Source organism: Schistocerca gregaria, chromosome 4, assembly GCF_023897955.1.
Source record: "Schistocerca gregaria isolate iqSchGreg1 chromosome 4, iqSchGreg1.2, whole genome shotgun sequence".
NCBI classification, from domain to species: domain Eukaryota; kingdom Metazoa; phylum Arthropoda; class Insecta; order Orthoptera; family Acrididae; genus Schistocerca; species Schistocerca gregaria.
The window spans coordinates 35,911,014-35,936,209 of record NC_064923.1 but is presented as its reverse complement, the minus strand read 5'-3'; the positions used below and the strand labels follow the sequence as shown (position 1 = coordinate 35,936,209).

The 25,196-nt window shown below is 44.1% G+C and overlaps 1 protein-coding gene across 1 annotated transcript in view; it reads right to left on the bottom strand.

The window, feature by feature from the left end:
* LOC126266735 (uncharacterized) overlaps positions 1 to 25,196 on the bottom strand; it is a 292,392-nt gene that overhangs the window by 39,519 nt on the left and 227,677 nt on the right. The window contains exons 9-11 of the mRNA XM_049971221.1: positions 21,176 to 21,654; positions 16,210 to 16,611; positions 8,380 to 8,719 (exon numbers count right to left, since the gene is read on the bottom strand). Coding sequence (XP_049827178.1) covers positions 8,380 to 8,719; positions 16,210 to 16,611; positions 21,176 to 21,654 — 1,221 coding nt within the window. The remainder of the gene's footprint in view (positions 1 to 8,379; positions 8,720 to 16,209; positions 16,612 to 21,175; positions 21,655 to 25,196) is intronic.

The window sequence follows — 25,196 nt, the reverse complement described above, 5'->3', positions numbered from 1 at the left end:
TTGCTATAGGTACTCTTTTCTTCATACGTAAGAGAGATTCTTCGATGAAATTTGCACAGCATACAAATCATACTTACAGCTGTATAAAACTCTAGAATTTTCCAAATCTATTAAAAACTATGGTAAAAACTGAGATAATTAACTGTAAAATTTGAGTTTTTTTCTAAAAATAAAATTTAAAATGTAACATGTCATTCAATTTTTCATACATTAAATAGATTATAGAGTTTCATAAACCTGTAAGTATGGTTATGAAGAAAAGTGCACCTATAGATTGCTATAGGTGCACTTTTCTTCATAAGTAAGAGATATTCTTCAGTGAACTTAGTACAGCCAATAGTAAGTGAAAAACTGATGAAATTCCACACGTAAAAAAATTATTTTGTTGTGTTTTTGAAATTTTGCTGCTATGAGTGTGAATGCTGAATCCTTTCTGGTCATGTTGGTAGAGTTTTATCAATTTATTTGCAAAAGTATAGACAGTGGAAATTAAAATATTCTTTGGTGCCTCTCCTGCTCCAAGTTGGCCCGTTAGACGTCTTATCCCTCTTAAATTAGCTTACGCTAAGGACCATACGCGCGAACCGTGGTAAGCTGCCCTAGATCGCGTGGCTACCGCAAGCGGTTCAAATATCGTCATTTAGTGTAGAGATACACAATTTGATATATTTGACTGAGATTACAGCCAAGGTACATATACAGAACTCTAAGAGACTGATATCTGACGGAGCTTTGCAACCGCAAGCTACTTCTACTATATGCACACACAGGAGAGGGACAAACACATGGAAACACCGAAGGCGCAACTCATCACCTTGCCTAACACGGTATAGGAAAGCGGTTGGCATTCAAAACAGCTTGCAGACGTTTGAGAGTGGATAACTGTATTATGGTTTTCAAGGGAATCTTACATCCTTCTTCACGCGAAACAACCGATGATGGAGGTGGATAGTGATCACACACACTTCTCTCCAAAGCAGACCGCAAAGTCTCAATAATATTTAAATATGGTGACGGTGGTAGCCGGGGGAAATGCGGCTATTCACCTTTGTGATCACAAAAGCAGTGTCGGGCGGTGCGAGCTGTGTGAGCAAAGACCCTGACGTCTTGCAACACAGAGTCACCATTTGGGAACCAAAGGAGTGTCGTGGGATGGATCAGATCAAGAAATGGTCACATAGTAGTTGGCAGTACTGCGACCTTGCAGAGCAACCGTGTCCCCGAGGAACACAAAGACATGACTGCCCAAAGGATCACCGAACGCCCGCCGTGTTTCACGGTAACTCGTGAAGACGTTGGAAACATTGCGAAACGATACTCATCCGACCAGAGGACTTTCTTCCATTGCTCCACAGCCCAGGCTTCGTGGCTTCGGCACCGCGATTTCCTGTTCCGGACGTTTGCATCACTAATTAGAGCTTTTCGAATTCCAGAGCGCAGCGCAGTTTCCTGCTTATAGAGCTCCCTTTGTGCTGTTTGGCTGCTGACAAGTTTCGCGAGCGGGACGCTCAGTTCTGCAGTGACTTTCGCAGTTGTCGTCGTCTTGCTTTTCGTCTCAGTCCTTCTCGATGACCGTCTGTCACGACCACACTACACCCATTTTGTCCGCGTTGTCACTTAACGGATGACGTTTCCCCTTTCTTGTATGTGGCATAAATCTTCGATACAGTGCCTCTCGAAATGTCAATCACTTCAGCTACCTTGGTTGCTGATGCATCTACCGTACTACTATCAACAGTATGCCCACGTGCGAATTACTTACCTCCAACATAATGCACTCTCAACTACACGGAACGCTGTTGTGATGGTTACAACGTGTTGAGGACACTGCACACATTCCGCTCATGGTCAAACAGAACAGCGCGGCCTGCACACTTTGCCAGAAGCTGCATTTATGTTCGAGCATGTATTTCTCGCAGTCTTTCCATACTTTTGTCCAACCCCTGTATCTTGCAGTATATATAATTGAGTGGAGGATGAAATTGTGGTTTCTAAATTAAATAAGTAAGATTGCGACCTTTCAGCAACATTAAGTACTGCTTTCAGAATAGACTCACTCTGAAATGTTTCTTATCCTAAGATTCCTCTTCAAATGGTACAGAATTTTTCTTTGGTAATTTAACAATATTAGCACTTGTTTAGGGCTGCCGTCACTGTTAGACACAAATTCATTCGAAGAGTGTGACGTCTCTACTAGTTAACCCTTTTGTGGTCCGGAGACACAGACGTCCCACTGAGTGTTGGAACGTCGGTATCTCCTATCTGTCAGTGCTACCATCTAGCGAGAATTTTTCGGAAATTGGAGAAAAATACTGCGGACATTGGCATGGATGCGAGCAGTTAATTGGTGCTACGTGTTTCCTAGCTGTCAAAGTGCGTCTTTTTTACGAAAATAAAATGAAATCACCATCTTCTGTAGAAGGAGATTTTCACTCTGCAGCGGAGTGTGCGCTGATATGAAACTTCCTGCCGGACTGAAGCTCGAAATCGGGACCTTTGCCTTTCACGGGCAAAAGTTCTACCAACTTTTTATTTATTATTATTAGTGCCTGAGAGAGGGGTCGGGGGAAAAGATGGCAGGGGTGGTCTTCCGAGGCCTGGCCTCCGTGTCGCACCCTCGTCTTCCCAGAGCCAAGGAAGGCAAGGGTTTCGACAGGATCAAGAGAACTTTATTTGACCATATATGAAGGACTTATTTCAATAGTACACGTCCATTTTTTTCATTCTGAGATACAGAAATATTCAAGTGTATATACTTGAATATTTCTGGTATCTCAACTGCAGATTTTTCAGTGCTCTTTTAACTTTAGGACTCTGTATCTCAGAATGAACAAAAATGGACTTGTACCACTATTGAAATAAGCCCTTCATATATACATACAGAGTGAGTCATAAATGAGGAAAAATATGTCGAGGACCACATGCTCCTATGCGTAACACGTGACGCACCGTTGTTAATTTCATTCTCCTCGGTGTACTGTGTACGTAAAACAAAACCACCTGTTAACCATAGAACGAGATACCGACTAGTCTCACGATCACGACATGTCATTCACCCATAGATACAACTCATGACGCACCATTGAGCTGATGTGTATCTGTCAGCGTTTGAAAGATGCGAGAAAGAACAAATCCAGCCGTAATGTATGTGGCATTGTATCAGAACTTGTGAATCACACGTTTCGGCGGTAACGGAGTGTACAGTCCCATGTTTGGGAATGTGTGTGCTGTGGACGGAAAGAGTGGTCAACGGCGGAAGTGAAACTGCGGCGAGCATGACGTGTTTACAACACATCTGCGCGATACTCGGCGTGTCGACAGCGTCGCAGTGTCACTATAGTACCATGTCAAGTTTCACAAATGAGGAATACGCCGACATCCACTTCAACTACGGGCTTGCAGATGGAAGAGCTGACGTTGCAAGGCAACTATATCACGAGACGTTTCCTAGCCGGTGCCTTCCATCCGCAAAAACATTTTACTCTATGGACAGGCGCTCGAGGGAGTGTGGTACACGTGTAGCACCTCCAGAATTCAGTGTTTGTGGCCGACCGTCGACGTACAGTGCGGATGACGAAGAAAAATTGTTACAAACTGTTGTGGAGGACCGAACAGGTCTCTCGCCACTGCGGTCGGAATGTCACAATCTACTGTTGTGCGAGTACTCCATAGAAACCATTACCATCCCTTTCCCTTGCAGAAGGTACTGGCATTATTGCCGGAAGACTACCAGAGGAAGCTGGACTTCTGCCACTTTATCCTACGACGTCAGATCGACGACCAGCATTTATCACGAACGATACTGTTCACTGACGAAGCGTATTTCACTACGGAGGGTTTAGTGAGTTCCCATAATTGGCACGGGTGGGCGGAAGAAAACCCCCACAGCAACTGTAAGAGGGTACCAACAACGATGCGGTGTCAATATCTGGTGCGCTATTATTGGTCACCATCTCATAGGGCCACATGTGGTGCCACAAAGGCTTGCAGGGGAGCGGTATCTGCGTTTCCTGGATGCTACGTTACCGGAATTGTTCGAAGACGTTAGTTTAGCCTCTTGTATGAACCTGTGGTACATGCATGATGGTACCCCCGGTCACTTCAGAGGCACAGTGCGACGTCACCTGGACAATGGATCGGTAACGGAGGCCCTGTAGCGTGGCCAGCAACAATCGCCAGACCTAAATCCACTGGATTTCGTTTTGTGGGGCCATCTGAAATCTGTGATTCGATGTCTCGAGCGGTTTAGGATATATGACAGATGTTGTGAGTATTTCATTCTCGCGGGCGTGAGACTGGAAGTGAGCGCGCTACATAGGATCCATTTTCTCGAGATCGGAGGCAGATAGAGACCTCCTCCCACGCCTAAACAAAAATTCAACATATTAGCTAAATTTCATAGGCAGCAACATGTAGTGTAAAATGCACCAAACTGGTAGAGCACTTGCCCGTGAAATGCAAAGGCCCCGAGTTCGACTCTCGGTCCAACACACGCTTTTAATCTGTCAGGAAGTTTCACTACCTTCTCTTACCTAAAGTGACTAAATATTTTTTCTTATGCATCATAGACAATTTTATCAACATAATTTGTGTTTTGCGGGTAGTATTTGGCTCCTCAAACTACATAAAATGTAGAAAACATTGCTATGTGATATGTCAAAGCAATCTTGAAATTTTGCTTTCAAAATTTGCATGTAATATTTTACAGTTTTCAAAATAAATTTGTTTTGGTACTGATTTATTATACTTTTGCCATTTTGATAAAATCACTTTGCAAACAAAATACTAGGTTCCCATAAAAATGTGTCTTCCATCCCTCCGATTATCAAAATTGGACAGCTCAAATTCTGTTTGGTAGAGGAGATGTGTTATTGTTCGTTACAAAAGACAGTTTTCGATCTTTAATTTGACAAATATATGTAAAATAAATTTTAACCATGAAACAATTAACTAAATTATAATAACCCCTAAGAGTGAATCCATGCAGAGTGAGTGCGTAGCCAGGAGTTCTATGCAGTGCTATGTGTTGTTGTTGCACTAGGTGGGTAGCAATAAAGCGTTCATTTATTGACAATCAGGAAGCTGCAAATAGTTAGTCGAAAGGACGCAGTGTACATGCATCAGAGCGCCAAACCTGTGCGCCTGCCTTGACAGTGACCACATCCAACAAGTGAGGAAACTATGAGTGGGGAGGCAATAATCAGGGAGGAACAGCAGCTGCTCTGAAGGCCTTCAGTATGACTCTCTTCTATCCACTGTTTCGATGCACAGACTACCGCCACATCAAGACGCCTTGGTACGACTTTCAGTATGACAACCTAATTCGCACAGACTATTCTCTCTACGATTCGAATTCACTCAGATGCTAATGTTACGTGATTTGACGTTTCCAAGGAGTAGTAGTATTAGGTTTCACATCTGCACTTCATTTGATAGCTCTTCCTTGTTTAATTTTGTATTATAAAGCTCACTTTTACTCTCAGAGACGAGAGGGAGCTCCGGGGCCTGTATGTATTTTGTGGGCGTGGGTGGTAGGGGGAGGAGGGGGGCGGCTTAGTTGGAATGGCGAACTGGCAGCACAATGTGACTGTTCTTCAATTAATCAATACTTAAAAAATCAGTTAAAAAAGGCAAACAGTTAATGATTAAAACATAAGGTGATATTAATGGCACAGATGATCATGACTTGGTAATTTTTGAGGAAAACGTTGTGGGGTTGATGCACAGGATGCTGATGTCTCTGTGATTTCGCTGTAGATAATGTTTGGTGACACAGTATAAGCAGCTTAAGATAAAAAGTTGGTTGGAATAGGATGGAGATGCGGTGCAAAATGATTTGGAAAAGGGAAATTATCAGGTGAGCATTGAGGGATTTGGAGATGTAGAATGGAATCTGACTGCTTTTGTAGTGGTAATTGGGAAAAGTAGGATCATAGATGGTATGTACAGATAGGAGTCTGATTAAGCGAGGCTATCTACCTGTGAGGAAGTAAAATGGGAATGTGAGGGGGACATTGGGGCAAATCACAGGACAAGTAGGCATGCAATTTGTCAAAGCACGCATGTGGTCTGCCTGAGTTAGGATAAAGTGTGTGGAAGTGGGCATAGGGCAGGAACGATCGGGATTCAGCGTCCTGCCGATTGGGCGATCAGTAGAGGAAGCATCAGGGTAGAACAGGAATGGAAACTGATCACAATCTTTCAAAGGAAACATACTGGTATTCACTTGAAGCGATATAGGTAAATCATAGAAAACATAAATACAGGTAGTGGAACTGATATTTTAACAGCCATCTTCCCAAATATGGAATCAGTGACTCACTACTGCACTACTTGACTCTCTTGAAATGTAGGGAGTTACTGCACTGAGCTGTGTAAGAAGAGGGGATATGCGAGCACAATCATTTTAGATTTTATAACATAAGGTGTCAGACAAATAACATACCTTACATTGAATTCCTGAAACAATTCTGGCTAAATCGGTATCTCACTCGACATAATTACGTAAAAATGTACGAATTTTATTGATATGAAAATCGAATAAACGAGCCATCTCAGGACTATAAACCACTAACACTCGCACTAGGAATTGCAGGCAAGTGATTTCCCAGACCTGAGCTATGAGGCGCAGTTCTGAGGAAGGAACAATTTTATGGCAGCAATGCCTGCTCCCTGAAAACTTCACAGGGAGAGATCCAGCGGTAACAGTGCGATGCCGTTGCCACTGTGCAGGCCGCCGGCAACAGCCACCCTTGTTCCTGCTTTTAACGACGACACTTCAGAAAGCCTTTCTGCAGGAACACAGCTGGAGATGGCAGATAAACGTACAGAGGAACCCAGCTCAAAGTATTGGTGACTCTCTGTAGCCACCTGCCTCATAACGAGCGTGGATAAAAGCTGTTTGACTCAGTATTATGTAGCAGAAGTTAAACTTTGCCCTACGAAAGAGACAATGCCTTTTATAGGCTGCAGAAAGGCTAGTGGGTAGAGTTATAACAAGTATGAATGCTCTGATTGGCCAGAAAGAAAAAGCGTGGCCACCAGCTTTGATATAGGGAAATTCAGAGAGAGAAATTTGCTCTTCTCTCGCAGTTTGAGCAAGACGATTCGCGAGACGATTGTGGGAGTAATTACGTGAACACTTGTTCACAGGCTCGGTTTAGGTCTTAAATAGTTAAACTGCAAAGTCTCCTAGTATGCAGAATTGCACCAGGCACTGGCAGTTAATGCTTGCGAGCGACTTGAGTGCAGTGACGTACGTGCTGTTCCAACCAAGTAGTTGCTCCCGTGCCAATGAACTTGGCTACGGAGCAACCAGGAGCCTCGGCTTCACTGAAGACATAGGAAATGTACCAGACTGGTGTTTAACAGTTGAGAGAGATTTAGAATAGACTCTCAGGATCACAGCTCGCCCCGACAGCAGCCACTGCCGCCGACGACGAAAGGTAAACACTCACGCTCGCGCTCTGCCAGCGAGTGATATTCTCTTGACTGTCAGAACAGCAGTCTCTCCTGTTTTTTCGTGCATTCAACCGTGACATGTAGACAAAAGTATTGACGATTGTCGGGCTTAACTGAATGCAGGAACGCGAGGTACCTGATCTAACGAAAGGACTGACCAGTCACTGTAGAATGCTTTATACTCTGAAGTTATTCAACTGTTTTGATTGTATTTGCAGTGATATTTAGGTGCCCTGTAGGGACCCCATTCAATTTTGGGTATTTTCATCTGTATTTTTAGCTTAATTGGTATCTCTGGCCCCAAATGTATTTAATTTGTTCGTATTTTATCGACTCCTAGACATGGTCTTACTATTAAAGAACCTTAGAATAGTCAGGGATATTTCTTCACAGATGTGAACACCCAGTATCAATATTTTACCATCCTGTACATATTACAATTATGATTAATATGTCATAAAGTCGTACTCAGAGTACAAAATAATCCTTAATAACGAAAATCTAAGATTTTCATTTCTTTTGCTAAAATATAGTTATGCCTGAAACCGTACACTAATTTCTGTTAGCGAAAACGTTTCTTTTACATGGAGTGTAGTGGAGCCGACATTGAGATCATTATCTGATTACATCACTGTCTGTACGGCTGCAGTATTCTGAACTGTGCACCGGTGAGCCGATGTTTTCCTACCTTGCAGACCACAGGTTAAACACAAATGCCTAAGACACTCACAGAGCGTCGTTGCGCCACTGTGGTCAGAAGATAGGTCAGAACCAGTCACACAAGTGTTAAAGTGGGAATGTGCTCTGAATGACATGTGCAAGAATTGGTCAGGTGACAAAGGTTAATAGGTCACGAGAGTATTCCGCGAGGATGGAGTCGGGACTTGGGGCCCCTCCTCCCGCGTGCGGCCGACTTACTGTCTCGCCGAGGCAGAGGGCGTCCTCGGTGCCGAGCAGGCACTTGCTGACGTTGAGGCTGCGCAGCTGGCAGCCGGGGTCGCGCGCCGCCTCGAACACGTGGTGGAAGCCGGAGGCGGCGGCGTGCTGCGCGGCGTCGCAGGCGGGCGCCGGCTGCACCAGCCGGCCGCACAGCACCGAGTCCGAGTTGCGCTTGCACTCGTCCGGCCAGCCGGCCGCAGAGCCCGACAGCGACAGCGCGAGCGGCTGGCGCGGCAGCGTGGCCGCGTGCCGGCCCAGGCTCGACGAGTAGGCCGCCATGGCGCCGCGCGGCAGCGACGAGAAGTAGTAGCAGCCGCCGCTGGACGGCGTGCTCGGCGCCGCCCCCGGCCGGCCCCCGCCGCCCCCGCCGCCCTGCAGCGCGCCGCCGCCGCCGCCGCCGCTGCTGCTGCCCGAGCCTGCGCAGCCCGCCCCTCAGCTCGACGTCTGTTGGACGCACCAGGTGCTCGGGGTGGTTAGATTTGTCGACAGAGCAACGATGGGGCCGTTATGGGAGAATGGTCTGTCTGGAATCTCACAGTCTGAAAAATCCTCGAATGAACCTCAAGTCTTTCCCTCCTCAATTTTCTTATAAAACAATCATCTGCTGTTCATATCGCCGCCCCCTAGCCAATATCAGGCATGTGTGAGTTATATGTGGGATGTACTTACTACTGGTGGATCGGCATCGACTTCCCTCAGCTCAGGAGAACTGGTCCTAGGTAGGGCTACCAGCCTTCCTGTCACCTAGTAGTTTAAATACTCCATTCGCACAGAAATACGCCATGGCAATAATGATTGACATTCCCAGAGCATTTGATAATCTCTGGTGGCTCATACTGTTTCAGAGGCTAAGACATATGGAGGTACTGCAGTAACTGTACAACAGTTTTCTGGACTACTGTAAAGACCGAGTAGTCGAATGGCGGATGGAGGGCCTGAAAGTAGTTAAAACAATTACCAAAGGCTGTCCTCAAGGGTCGATCTGCGGCCCCATCTTCTCGGACATAGCAATCGAACCCCTCCTACAACTTCCGGGTGGGGATGACATGTCAGACGGAATTGTGGCCTACGCAGATGACCTATTAGTTGTAGTCACTGCAAACAACAGAGCCCATTTAGAAGAGAAAGCCAGTGGAATACTACAAACAATTACTCAGTGGTGTCACAACAACAAACTCAGAATAGGCAAAAACAAAACAACATACACTTTACTGAAAGGATCACTCCAAAGGAATCCTTCGGTTAAAATTGGAGACACAAACATAAAACGAGCACACATTATGCTCTATCTTGGGGTACACATAGATGAAAAATTGAATTTCCACGAACACATTAGGCTAACAAGAGTAAAATCAGAAAAAATACCACACAAACTGGTGAGGCTAAAGTCAAAACAGTACAGACTACCTCTACCAGTCATACGTACATACCACTGTGCGCTCTTCGAATCAGTACTCAGCTTCACAGCTAGCACGTGGGCACATAGGCTGAACGTGGCCACCAACAAAGCATCTGTCAGACGAGGGCAGAGAAGTGTCCTACTTAGGGTATCTGGAGCTTTCAGTAGCACCTCAGCGGATGCACTGTGTGTGGTGCTCGGAATATGCCCCACTGATATCACGATCAAATACAGAGCTGCAAGGTTCTGGTTGAAGGTGGAGAGACTAGATAAGGTACACACAATAACTGGCGTGCCCACAGAGACGATACGTCACCTTAAAAGTTGGCGTTTGGATACGTGGCAAGGTGAGTGGGGTGTAAGTGATAAGGGACGTAGACTGCACGACTTCCTCCCTGACATAAGGGAGCGGTTGAGAATGAGACATATCCATCCCAGCCGCAGTATGGTACATTTCTTAACCGGGCCCGGACCTTATCCCACGCACTTAAACCGCGTGAGTCTGAGGCAGTCACCTACATGCACATGCGAGGAAGAGGGTTCCCCAGAACACTCTGTCTTTTTCTGCGGGCAGTACGCGAACAACAGACATACACTACACTTAGATTACACAGATACAGACATAGGTATATACGCAGCAATAAGAGACGAAGAACAATGGCCACAATTAAACACACTCACAAACAGTAATTCAAAAACAACACATGAAGAGTATATGCGGACATGACATCACAGACATGCCTATGTGCAGCGTAACAGCAATCTCCAGAGGATGGACAGCGATACCCACAGTGACAGCGAAAATAGTGACAATGAGGAGGAACAGGGGGAGGAAGTTGAGACGTGACAGTAAATAAGCAGAAGTGTTGGCGATCTAGCCAAGAAAACACCAAATGCTGTATATGGATGGGCAGCTACAGTAGTTAATACGTAGGATTAGTAACAAATAGGATAAGAAAAACATTATTTCTCTACTAATAACCGTTTATGTGTGTGTGTGTGTGTGTGTGTGTGTGTGTGTGTGTGTGTGTGTGTGTGTGTGTGTGTGACTGGCAGTCAACAGAATGAAGAAACCATTCCGAGATATTCACCGTCAGTCACATTCGGTGATGGTACTAACAAATCTCTCCTCTATCCTCTTTTTATATTCTTCTTAAAAAACTACAAAATTTTATTATATTTCCACCTTAAATTATTGTTATTTTGAAAAGTATCATTCTTTGTAAATGTTGTACATAAAACAAAAGAAAAGAAAACTGTAAAAAGATGAAAACGAAAATTGTAAGATGTATGGCCTGTTTTAAACATCGGGTAACAGGTCTATAATTTGGCAATAAATAAATAAATAAAATAAAATAAAACATGGAGAACATGATCTACAGAAACATAATAAAGCCAAAGAACTGCAAAGTTAAATACTGGTACCGTTATGTCGATGACATAATATGCCTGATTGATGAACCACATACACACATAGAACAGTTACACAATGGAAAAAACAACTTACATCTAAAAATTAACTTCACATTAGAAACAGAAAGTAACAACACACTACAGTTTCTAGATCTCACCATACAAAAAACAAACAATACATACAACTTCACAGTATTCAGGAAACCGACAACCACAAGCACAACCATTCACAACCTATCAAACCACCCATTGACACATAAGCATGCAAACTTCAGATTCATGCTCCACAGATTAAACAGAACACACATCAACAAACAGAGCTACACACAAGAACTAAACACAATAAAAGAAATAGCAGCAGAAAATGGTTATACCACCCAAATGGTAAACAAGTTAAATCAAAACCTATGCAAACAGTACAAAAATGAATACACCACACACACACAAATCCTCACCCAGCTCAGAACAATACAAAACACAAACAATGACCACATACACGACACAACAGAGCAACAACACACACATAAAACGAAATGGCGCATACTCACCTAGAATAACAAGGTTGTTCACAGAATAGGCAACATATTAAAGAAACAGGGACTCCAAATACTATACAGGACAGGGAACACAACATAGAAGAATATATATATTTTTATATTATATATATATATATATATATATATATATATATATATATATATATATATATATATATTTAGTAAACAAGAAGCACCCATGGATAAATTAAACATGTCAGGAATATATGAACTCACATGCAACACTTGCCAGTCAGTATGCATAGGACAAACATGCAGAAACTTCAAAACAAGATATTCGGAATATCTCAGAGCCTTAAAAAGCAACAGCTACCATAGGACATTTGCTGACCACCTTATAGCCAACAGCCACTACCCTACCACGATAGAAACAGACTTACGAATACTAAAACCGAGCCACAGCCTATACAGCAAATTGACCATTGAGGAAAACTTCCATATACATAAGGCAATATCGGAAGGAAAACAGGTCTTAAACGAATACACTACACTCTGTTAGGGCACACTGTTTAACACATTAAAGGAACCTTACAAATTAAAACAGCACATACAGATAAAGTCTACATACACGCACACGCACGCACGAACGTACACACACACACACACACACACACACACACACACACACACACACACACACACACACACATACACATACACACGAAAAATAAATACACTAAAATCGCACACGCACGCACGAACGTACACACACACACACACACACACACACACACACACACACACACACACACACATACACATACACACGAAAAATAAATACACTAAAATCTGCAAAGACACACCATATACACACAGATAGGAATACCACATAAAAGACAACACACACAGCTAAGAAGCACACAAAACACACACACACACACACACACACACACACACACACACACACACACACACATACACAAAGATAAAATGCAAATAAAATTCAAATTTTGAGCCAAACTCTCTGGTGAGCAAATGAACACTGACTGGGCTGGGACACATAACAAACCACAATGACACTGTGTTCTGGTCTAGTGAAAAGCGTTTTACTAAGTTATTTGTGTAAAATATTTGTTATGGCTACGTATGCATCACAACATCTCAGCATGATGCGGAGAATGGAAGTGCTTGCCACACGAAATGTAAGTAAATACGAAAATAGGCGCAAAAACATCGCGAAAAACTAAATTACACTCTAGAAGATAGTTTAAATCCCAAAAAAAGAATAAAAAACTTTCTCATCAACATCGTTTGGTTGCAGATGACAAGCTACCTGTAATAATTAACACAAAAATGGTCCAGAAAATTCATGCTCACCAACTGTAAAGGCATTTACAAAAAGAAACGCTCTGTTGTTTGAACTAAAAATGCACATAATTTTATAATCATGCAACATAAATGTTTGCATTACAGAATAAATAAAACCGAAAACCCATTGATGAAGGCACAGTTTTGCCGAAACATGTTTGGGTATTGAGAAAACGGTGTTTTGCATAACTAGCGGACCTCAAATCCAAAAAAAGGTTAACTTTGGATATATTCTTTAAAGTTCTTAAAAATATATATTTTTTAGTAAATGAAGTCTTTTGTCAGACATAATAAATATATATAGTGAAGCCAATTGACTGCACTTAACAGATACATTCAATGTGTTAGTTTTGAATAGATGTACTAGCAACAATTGCTGTTCGATTCACATAACACTGAATTTAATTACTTTTCCTATTTCCCAATTAAAGATTCTGTCCGGATTAACAAATTTCAAAGCTCAACTTTCACATTTCCAACACACTATACTTTACTATCCGTAAGCACTGCCTTCCGTATTAGTTGTATGTGCAGCACTGCCATAAACTTTTGTACGTGAAAGAACAGTTAGCAGGTAGGAAGCTTCGGTGATTAGAAGTGGCAAAATTTCCATGTGTCAATGTGTTTTAGATACAGATTGTCTTTTAAGATTCACCACTGCTGTTGTGGTGAGCATATAAAACCTGATGTGATTATTCATCTCTAAGAAGTGATGTAGCTAAAAGTAATTGAAATAGTACCATTACTCTATTTTCAATTAATTATTTAATAACTACATAGTTCTAGCTGCATAAGTAACATGAATTATTGTTGCAGTAAGTGGAAGTTGTTATTAAGGAACTGTTAGACACAGAAAGAAGTCATTTCACTCAGTACTTAGCAGCAATGCCACATTCAAACTTATTCGAATGATTTTACAAGCAGTCAATTACAGTAGATGCCATGTGATACTTATTTGCATCTATCTAGATATTTCTGGACAACAAGCTTGCCTGCCTCGGCTTAAAATGCTATTTTTTATTGAGCACCTATGGATGTTGTGAATAATGAATCTTATTTACATCTTACTTATGATCAAGACCCTATTTTTACAGATTGCATTTCTGCTTGTATCTGGGTGGAGTTGACAATTATATGCCATACAGGAGCCAATGGCTAGCTTCCTTAATTTCATTCACCATATCAAATGTTTCAGGAAAGCCTAGAACTGTGTCATTTATGATTTAAATGAGAAAAACTGCACCAGTTACTTATGTTTTGATACTTAATACAACACATTTCTAGAATTTATTTTCATTTTCAAGTGCATTTGTTCACATGAATCTGTTTGGTGATGTTTGCATATATGATTTTCTGGCTCTCTTGAGTTTCTTTGTGGTAGATTGCAACCAGAAAAATCGGACAAAATGAATCTTTGAGTATTAAAAATGGTATTTTTGTTTGTCTACTGATACGTATATACAAAAATAACATTTCTAACATTAACGTTTAAAAACACTTAAGGATTCATTTTGTTCGATTTTCAGTTTGCAGTCGAACCGCATAAAGAAGCAAGAGAGGTAGAAAATCATACACGCAAACATTAGCAAACATGTTCACAGTGTACTATTTATTAGTGGTATATACGATAGTTAATTTTTAAATGTTTAGTTAATAGATAGGATGGGCTATGTATGCAGTTTATAATTGGGTAGACAAGAATTTGTTGTTTTTGTATCTTTGGTTGCACATGTAATGTGGGGGTGCATGGATTCATGACATTGTATGTCACTTTTCTTGGTCAGTGAATATTACACTATTATTTTTTAATGGCTCTTTTAGTGTAGAAAGAAAAGTTGTTGATCCAGCTATGCTGTATTTTTGTAATGTTATTAACTTGGAGAAATTCATTAGCTTATTTACATAGTCAGATTGATAATGACTATACTATTTTCTTTATCAGATTTTGCTGCTGTCACATCTTGAGTGGTTAATTTCTCATTTAGGCTGTTGAGGATGTGGTGCTCTATCTGTCTGGCTCTAGGAATCAATAGAGTGTCAGAGACAGAGCCGTTAGAAGTAGATTAAAGGGCGATTACCATCTCCAGTCAGCCACTTGTGAATGTAACACTTTGTGGAGGCAAGTCTGTCGATACTAGATAAAAGCTACTACAGCCCATCAGTGACTTCAAATTAGAAATATTAACGTGCTCTAGGAAATCACAGTTTATTTGGTTTAACCATATTCAAGACACAATTTTGGACTTCGACCTTCTCGAGTAGATCACACCAAACACAATACAGTCTTTCCACATACCACTTCAACACTGGTCAACTGTGAAAACAATTGGAACCACTATTCACTTTCCCTCTGAAGATTTGTGTTCTAAGTAAGGTATCAGCTTGTATCCAGCCTCTGGGCAGTACCTGTCTGTGTGAAATGTTGTGACAGCGAATGTTCTTGAAGGAGAATTTATGTCAGCAAGTTTAATCTGTGGTTGAAGCCTGGCCTGAGAGTAGATGGCATTTCTTGGCCACAGCACTAGGAGGAGTGGAGAGGGTGAGGAGAGAAGGATCCCTAGTACTCATCTGATAGCTGGTCAAGTCGACCTGGGCCAACCAGGAGGGACTGGAATGAAGAAAATCCGTACCCCTATGAGAAAGTGAACCCAGGATGTGCAGGACCAGAAACGCACAGTCTGGCTGCTGAAATATCGAGGCTGTACATTGGTAAGACGTGTTCCTGCCATAATGAACACACCACACATCAGTTCAGTGTGTATGTGTGAAGCACATATGACAATGAGACTGGAAGCGTCAGTATAAATGTCGTTGTAGTAAATCGTCGATAATTAAATTGCAGTCCCAATTAATTTAGCTTCTTCTTAACTAATCCTATGACTGCATATCCAGTCGCTTTTCCAGGCAACTCATTAGTGACAGGCTATTTCCACTATGCCTCAGGGCGCCTGTCAAAACTTCAATCGCTCCAAGAACACCGACACAGCTTACTCGTAAAAGGCATACACATTACTGCGAGTATACATACTACGGCATACGAAAAATGCATTCTCTGTACAACTAATAATCTAAGGCGTTCCGTGCCGTACCCGTGCTCACAGGAGTTTTAATTAATGAAGGAATTCACGAGACATGCTGTGTACTTTGGAAGTAGGAGAGCCTGAAGTTTTGACTGGGGCTGTGACGGGAGGCGCGGTGCCCCCGCCGCCGCCGCCGCCGCCGCACTCACCCAGGCTGACGCCAGAGGAGGAGGGCGGGTCGTCGCAGCGGCGCTGCGCCGCGCCCCAAGAGCCGGCCAGGCTGAGCGCCAGCAGGGGGCGAGCGCGCAGCAGCGCCGCCACAGCCCGCAGGCCCTCGCGGCCGCACACCAGGTGCGGCAGCTGCAGCACCGACACCTGCGGCGCGCGCCGCAGCGCCGCGCACAGCTGCGCCACCTGGCGCGTGCCCATGTTCAGGTCGAGCACCAGCTTCGACAGCGAGGGGCTCGCGTCCACCTCCAGGCTTGCGCACAGCGCGTCCACCAGCGGCTGGAACCTGCGGCCGGCCAGAGGACGCCCTGTCAGCTCTAGAGACCGCCACTCCCCGTACGTCCCCTCACACGTTCGTTTGATGTTTGGTTGGTTGTGTTATAGGTTTATCATCATTGCATTCATCGTTAACGTTGATGTTATGTTGATTAACGTTGTTTGTATGTTAATTAACGTTGTTTGTATGTTAATTAATGTCGATCGTATTTTGAACGTTAAAATGATCCATTGACCAGCTATCTAGCTAGACAATTTTTTAAGAGTAAATATATTTTGTTTATGCTTAACAAATTCTAAACGATGATAAAATTAACAACAAAAATGCTAATCTTTCTTTGTGTTTATTTGGTGTTGTTTTAATTTTATCAATATTAATTTAATCTTATAATTTAAATCTATTTTTCTAATCAATAATTAGATAACAACTTCCTATATTTTCGAATTTAAAAATATATCTATCTTTTCCTTGATAATTTTCGATTGTAACGTTGGAAATAATTTGTTCTAATTCTTCTTCTAGATTTTCAACTAGTTTACAGTTTATTACTTTTATTTTTCCTAATATCTGACCCATTCTTATATTTTAGATTGTGTCTTTATCTTTTTCTTTATATATTTCTTTATATATTTTCTTTATATATTCAGGATGTTTGCACAGCTGAAACTTTCTTGTAGCTCTGTTCCCTGCAGAGCACCTTGTCTATGGACACGACAGCACTTGACAGTGAATTAAGGTTGTGTGGTGATTCTCGTTGACAGAGATGTCGACATGGGAAATTGTTTTGGTAACAACTGCCCATTGTCGTCCGGGAGCAAGGTATTCCGATAAATCCTATCGGTCACTCTGAAACTCAACGTTTTTTGCAGGCAGTAAAACACATGTTTCCACACGTGCTTGTAAGTGACGACAAATTTCACTTGTCGACTCACTTTCTACGCAGAAAAAAAAATTAATCACTCTTTGTTGGACCTATCTGTCAGAGATTTAAGTGTTTCAGTTTTAACCAAAAACAATTTTTACATATAAAAGAAAAATATAGAAAATTTTAAATATAAAATTATATACAATAATTAATGGTTACAAAAAGTAATAAAATAGAAGTTCGTTTTTACAAGTTAATAAACAAATACTTATATCTGGTAGAGCTACTAAGCGGTGAGATGCAGAGTAGTGGGTGTGTTGATACCGCTATTCCTGAACTTGTTGTGACTGTGACAGAGGCCATGAACAGTGTTGCACAACTGAGTCAGAGAGGGCACAACTCGTGCTTCTGGAGGACGTTGTGGTTCCCGTAACCTCCAACGCTGGGTGTCCCAGACGAGGACGAGTGCACTTCCTCTGGCTGCAAGCTTCTGCAGTGTGATACGGCAGGGTCGAAATTTATAAGTTTGTCAGACTGTGATTTGTGCTGTACTCTCTTCCGTTTGTGTCTCCTTTTGCACACAGAAGTCTATGTTTCCTCCTGATTCAGTGTTCCACATGCAGTATGTTGCAACATCTATAGTAAGATCAGGTTTATTAAAGGTTTCATTTCTTCTCTCTAAACAACCATTTTCTCACTGGATTACGGAGGCAGAGGGCCACGAGCGTTACTACGATATGCCACTGACGTTGTGTGCATGAGGCACTGTCTCCGGGAAAAACAGTGAGAATGGGTAAAAGATAATTGTAATCATGAGGGAGATGTAGGGAGATCAGGAAGAAGTGCTTGCATTACTAGTAGTAGTAGTACTGGTAGTAGAAGAAGAAGAATAATAAGAATAAGAAGAGGTATTTTCGGAATGTGGCATAATGAACGAATGGAAATTATGGGAATATTCGAACTGAACTGAACTTTATTCCATAAAACGTCCTCCTTCTTGATAGGGAGACGATTAGTGTCTCCTTTTCGCTTCTAAAAAGAGCCACTCACATTCTACTAAGTGAGCTAACACATAAAAAGTATAAGGATTATATTTTGTGTTTACTACTTCATTTGTTACGACGTTGCATGGAATGGCAATGAAACAATGAAAAACGTAGATAAAATTAGAAAAGAAGTAATAAGGGTCTAATAAAGGATGCAATCAGTAAGTCAATAGGCAATCAAATACAAGGAAAAATGGAGAGAACAGCTACGTAGTATGCTGGACGAAAGACTTCCTAAATTAGCAGTGCAGTGTAAACTGTGGGATATGAGAAGTGCAGGAAGAATGAGGAAGAGATGGTGGTTCGGAAAAAGGCCCTAGGCCTTGTAATGGGACATTCTCCTCTAACATTATTTTTTCTCGACTTTAGTTGTCGATACCAATGTAATTTTTGAATTTTGGACAGGTCAGTATCATATGGGTTGCTTTTCTGAATAATTTCATACAATTTTCATATTTCGAGCTAAAACTTCCGAAAAGGAATTACTTTATATAGTGTTTTAGTTTCGATGTTATAATCGATAGATACAAGGTTTGAATATACAGTTAAAATTATATTTTTAGAACATTTGTAATTACGAAAAATTTGCATATTTAAAATTTGTATTATTAATTACGCAATCCTGTACAATTTACTATGTTTATCTCTGGATTCATTTATGAAATATTAGTAGAAATTAATAATGTAACGAAAGCTACTACGAATTCGTTAAGAAAAATTGTAAAGCCTTTGGAAAATTGTTTTCTTTCGCAGAGTGTGCGAATAAGCTTGCCTCTGACATAATGGGACGTATTTCTGTATGATAGGTGCAAACAATCAAAAGACTGTATAATGTACTAAAAAGAGAGAAAATACACAACTGGCCGTTACAATTGCTGCACAAAGAAGAAATGCAGATGATAAATGGGTATTCATTGGGCAAATATATGTGATACATGTGATCACATTTTCACGTAGTTTGGGTGCATAGATCCTGAGAATTCAGTACCCAGACCAACCACCTCTGGCCGTAATAACGGCCTTGATACGCTGGGCATTGAGTCAATCAGAGCTTGGACGGCGTGTACAGGTTCAGCTGCCCATGTAGATTCAACACGATACCACAGTTCATCGAGAGTGACTGGCGTATTGTAGCGAGCCAGTTGCTCGTCCACCATTGACCAGATGTTTTAAGTTGGTGAGAGATCGGGGGAATGTGCTGGCCAGGGCAGCAGTCGGACATTTTCTGTATCCAGAAAGGCCTATACCGGACCTGCTGAAATGTAGGGCTTCGCAGGGATCGAAAGAAGGGTAGAGCCACGGGTCGTAACACATCTGAACTGTGACGTCCACTGTTCAAAGTGCCGTTAGTGACCGAGACGTGTAGCCAATGGCACCCCATACCATCACGCTGGGTGATACGACAGTATGGCGATGACGAATACACGCTTACAATGTGCGTTCACCGCGATGTCGCCAAACACGGATGTGACCGTCATGATGCTGTAAACAGAACCTGGATATATCCGAAAAAATGACGTTTTGCCATTCGAGCACCCAGATTTGTCGTCGAGTGCACCATTGCAGGCGCTCCTGTCTGTGATCCAGCGTCAAGGGTAACCACAGCCATGGCCTCAGAGCTTATAGTCCATGCAGCTGCAAACGTCGTCCAACAGTTCGTGCAGATGGTTGTTGTCTTGCAAACGTCCCCCATCTGTTGACTCAGGGACCGAGACGTGGCTGCACGATCAGTTACACCCATGCGGATAAGATGCCTGTCATCTCGACTGCAAGTGATACGAGGCCGTCGGGATCCAGAACGGCGTTCCGTATTACACTCCTGACCCCACCGATTGCATATTCTTCTAACAGTCATTGGATCTCGACAAACGCGAACAGCAATATCGCGATACGATAAACCGCAATCGCGATAGGTTACAATCCGACCTTTATAAAAGTCGGAAACGTGATGGTACGCATTTCTCCTCATTACACGAGGCATCACAACAACGTTTCACCAGGCAACGCCGGTCAACTGCTGTTTGTGTATAAGAAATCGGTTGGAAACTTTCCTCATGTCAGCACGTTGTAGGTGTCGCCACCGGCGCGAACCTTGTGTAAATGCTCTGAAAAGCTAATTATTTGCATATCAGTGCATCTTCTTCCTGTCGTTCAAATTTCGCGTCTGTAGCACGTCATCTTCGTGGTGTAGCAATTTTAATGGCCAGTAGTGTATATTTAGGACAAAAAATTCCCCAACAACTATCTTTAAATTTATTTAGTTCAAACTAACTGTGAGGACTTGATGTGAGCTTTCAGCTTGAAGAATCATACCCTGGAGAAGAAGAACTGGAGCCATTTCAACATGACAAACTAAGTACACCTGTAAATTTATTGTAATCTACACTCCTCTCAAAATCTTCATACTTTGCTTATTAACTACTTGCACTGCGTCTTGTTCAGTGTGGAGAATAGCTGGAAGAAGGAAGAAGGGGGTAGATTAGTCTGACTTTGGAATTGTCGAAAATAGTGAGTCTTTGGACAGTGTTTTCCATACTACGTTCTGGATTCTAACCTAGAAAATGACATTGATCTCGACGAGCGAGAAATAACCTTTACAGCTTCGAGAGTGAGAGCAGAAGACGGGACGTTTTGTGAGGGGAGCGGGACGGGCCGGCCGCACCTGTCGTGCGTGCTGTCCTCCAGGCAGGTGATGGCCAGCTCGAAGGCGGCGAGCCGCGGCTTGGCCAGCGTGGCGCGCACGTGTCCGGCAAGGCGCGCCAGCTCCGCGGCGGCAGCTGCGCCCCCGCCGGCGGCGCCCGGCTCCTGGCCCAGCAGCGACGAGACGCGCACCGCGCGCACAGACTCGTTGGCGGCCAGCGCCGCGAAGAAGGCGTCCAGCTGGTCGCGCGGCGCCCAGCCGACGGCCGCGGCGGCCTCGTCGGCGTCGGCGCCGGCCCCGGCGTCGGCCCCGGCGTCCAGCTGCAGCTGCAGCGACAGCTCGAGCGCGGGCAGCGCGCAGGCGTCGCTGCGCAGCACGTGCGCCCAGCCCTGCAGCTCGAGCGCCGCGGTGCGCACCAGCGGGGGCGGCGGGGGCGGGCCGGGCCCGGCGCCCACCAGCCGGCACACCGCCGCCACGTTCGCCTCGCTGGGGCCCGCCGCCTGTCGCAGCCGGGACAGCGGCCGGGTTAGTGCAGGGCCGTGAACGCGGAACACATGAAGGCGACGGAATACGACAGCGGGCACTTCAACGTAACCAGAGACGGGCTGCAAAAACGCTGAAATACCAGCACTGGCAAACTCGATCGTCCCACGACAACGCCATTACTAGGTACGAAGAACAAGTGTGAATTGAGAATCTAACAATATGTAACAGCTCTCTACGTATCGCTGCAATCTACATTCTGAAGTTGAGACTAGACCTGTGTAACGCTGTGTACTGTGAAGCCGTCTCACACAGCCAAGTGCGTGCAGACCAGAAGGTAGTACGACCCTCTCCAACGTGGCGGTGCGATTTGGATGCTGGTCTACAGACCACGAGCCATACTGCTTTCAGAGTGCCGACCTGTGCCACCTCATACTGCATTCCTGTAAAATCATATTCCGAACAGGAGATTCACCGTGCCTTAGCAATAGGCGGTTGAAAGTATATCAAGGAGAAGAGAAAAGCAGATGGTATGTTCTCAGGGCTCCGTTTTGCACCACTGTTATTCGACCTCTACACAGCTGACCTGCCGAAAATTTCAATATGCACATGACCTGGCAATTTCATATCAGAGTGAAGACCTTGCTGAATGTGAAGAACACCTAACGAACAGCCTTACTAAACTTTATGAGTATGTTGAGATATGGGGACTGAGACAAAATGTTTCTAAAAGCGAGATAAGCCTGTTCATCCTCTCTAATCGCCTTTCGTCAGCAAATATCAGTCCACAGTTCGGCCCAAAATACCTGGGAGTCACTCTGGGCAGAACTTTAACATACTCAAAACACCTTTCCGACTTGGCCAAGAAGATACAAACACGAGTGAACCTTCTGAGAAAGTTGGCAGACAGTACACGGGGAGCAACCACATCAGTTCTCTGATGAGCATCCTCTGTGCTGGTATACTCTGCAGCAGAATACTGTGGACCAGTTTGGCTCCGAAGTACCCACTTAGTGAAAGTATACGTCCAACTAAACTCAGTTATGAGAGTAATTAGTGGTACAGTCCGGTGTACACCTACTTGCTAGCTACCAGTGCTTTCAAACATCTGTCCACCAGACCTCTGTCGAAAGGCTCTTTACTACCTCTGTCAGCAAGTTTCTGAAAACAACTCGATCCCTCTTCATGACGATTTCCTATCACTGCCCAGAAAACGCCTCAAATCTAGAACACCAGCATATGAAATGGGAGTCCAAATGCTATCCACAGGATTTGACCAGGACGCAGAGCAGAAACGTGAGTGGCAAGCCTTCCACCAACCAACGGAGGTGTGGGTTCCCGTTTCAACAGATATCGGACTTTTTATTCACTAGCTGCTTATTTATTATGAGCCACCAGCAAATTTCTTATGGTGGGTCGTATGTCGCCACTTAGCCGCTGTGACTGGGTCCGGGGTCCGGAGTGACTGAAAGTAACACCACACTGGCTCCTGTCCCCTCTCACACCGTTGCCCGTGTCTCGCCACGTGGCTCCATTTGGTATCTTTTTTTTGTGCATCATCAGAAAATCTTATAACTAATACAAAATCAAGTGAGATATTAACAAACAAAAAGAAATTAAATATTTAGAAAGAAGGAAGGAAGAGAATGGAATAGACAAGAGATAGGTAAAACACTGCCAGTCACCTGGTTGTGGGCGGCGGCCCAGGTCTTGGAATGACCCTCAAGACGCTGGCCATCGCTCACCATGCCTTTAATATCTACTATCCTAAAAACTAACTTAACTAGAAGAGATTAGGGTAAATTAAAGCTAGAAACTAAGACTAAGACCACCATGTCCAGTGTGCTAAACTATTTACGATATACAATAGAGAGGTAACTGATTTTGTGCTTGGCTCAAAGTTGCTAATGAAAGGGTTCTTGTGGTAATAGTAATAAAGGTAATGACGCTTCCGGCCTCGCCGACATCACGACCTGAGCGGTGGTTTTCCCCGATCTACCATAGGAATCCGTTGGGTTGGGCTCAAAAGAGAGGAACCACAATTAAGATTCTTCCACCCAGGCCGTGCGCCGCCTCTTAGCAGGAGGCGTAGGTCCCTTGAAGAGGTGCATAACTTTAAGCTTCAGATCAGAAGTTATTAGTGTAGTGAAGGTTGAGGTATAGGCTGTGTAGGTTGGTTGTACAAACAATTCATGCTGAGCCAATGAGACTTACAATGATACGTGGTGTGGCAGTTAGCACCTTCCGACTCCGCCAGCAGCTCAGCCTGAACGGTGGTTTTCCCCGATCTACCATAGGTATCCGTCAGATTGGGCTCAAAACAGAGGGACCACAATTAAGATTCTTCCATCCAAACTGTGCGCTGCCTCTTAACGGAAGGCGTAGGGCCCTTGGAGAGGTTCCTAGCTTTAAACTCTTATTAGACATGGAGGTACTGTTAACTACACTCCGGGAAATGGAAAAAAGAACACATGACACCGGTGTGTCAGACCCACCATACTTGCTCCGGACACTGCGAGAGGGCTGTACAAGCAATGACCACACGCACGGCACAGTGGACACACCAGGAACCGCGGTGTTGGCCGTCGAATGGCGCTAGCTGCGCAGCATTTGTGCACCGCCGCCGTCAGTGTCAGCCAGTTTGCCGTGGCATACGGAGCTCCATCGCAGTATTTAACACTGGTAGCATGCCGCGACAGCGTGGACGTGAACCGTATGTGCAGTTGACGGACTTTGAGCGAGGGCGGAAGGTGCACGTGCCCGTCGACCTGGGACCGGACCGCAGCGACGCACGGATGCACGCCCAGACCGTAGGATCCTACGCAGTGCCGTAGGGGACCGCACCGCCACTTCCCAGCAAATTAGGGACACTGTTGCTCCTGGGGTATCGGCGAGGACCATTCGCAACCGTCTCCATGAAGCTGGGCTACGGTCCCGCACACTGTTAGGTCGTCTTCCGCTCACGCCCCAACATCATGCAGCCCGCATCCAGTGGTATCGCGACAGGTGTGAATGGAGGGACGAATGGAGACGTGTCGCTTCTGCCTTGGTGCCAATGATGGTCGTATGCGTGTTTGGCGCCGTGCAGGTGAGTGCCACAATCAGGACTGCATACGACCGAGGCACACAGGGCCGACACCCAGCATCATGGTGTGGGGAGCGATCTCCTACACTTGCCGTACACCTCTGGTGATCGTCGAGGGGACACTGAATAGTGCACGGTACATCCAAACCGTCATCGAACCCATCGTTCTACCATTCCTAGACCGGCAAGGGAACTTGCTGTTCCAACAGGACAATGCACGTCCGCATGTATCCCGTGCCACCCAACGAGCTCTAGAAGGTGTAAGTCAACTACCCTGGCCAGCAAAATCTCCGGATCTGTCCCCCATTGAGCATGTTTGGGACAGGATGATGCGTCATCTCACGCGGTCTGCACGTCCAGCACGAACGCTGGTCCAACTGAGGCGCCAGGTGGAAATGGCATGGCAGACCGTTCCACAGGACTACATCCAGCATCTCTACGATCGTCTCCCTGGGAGAATAGCAGCCTGAATTG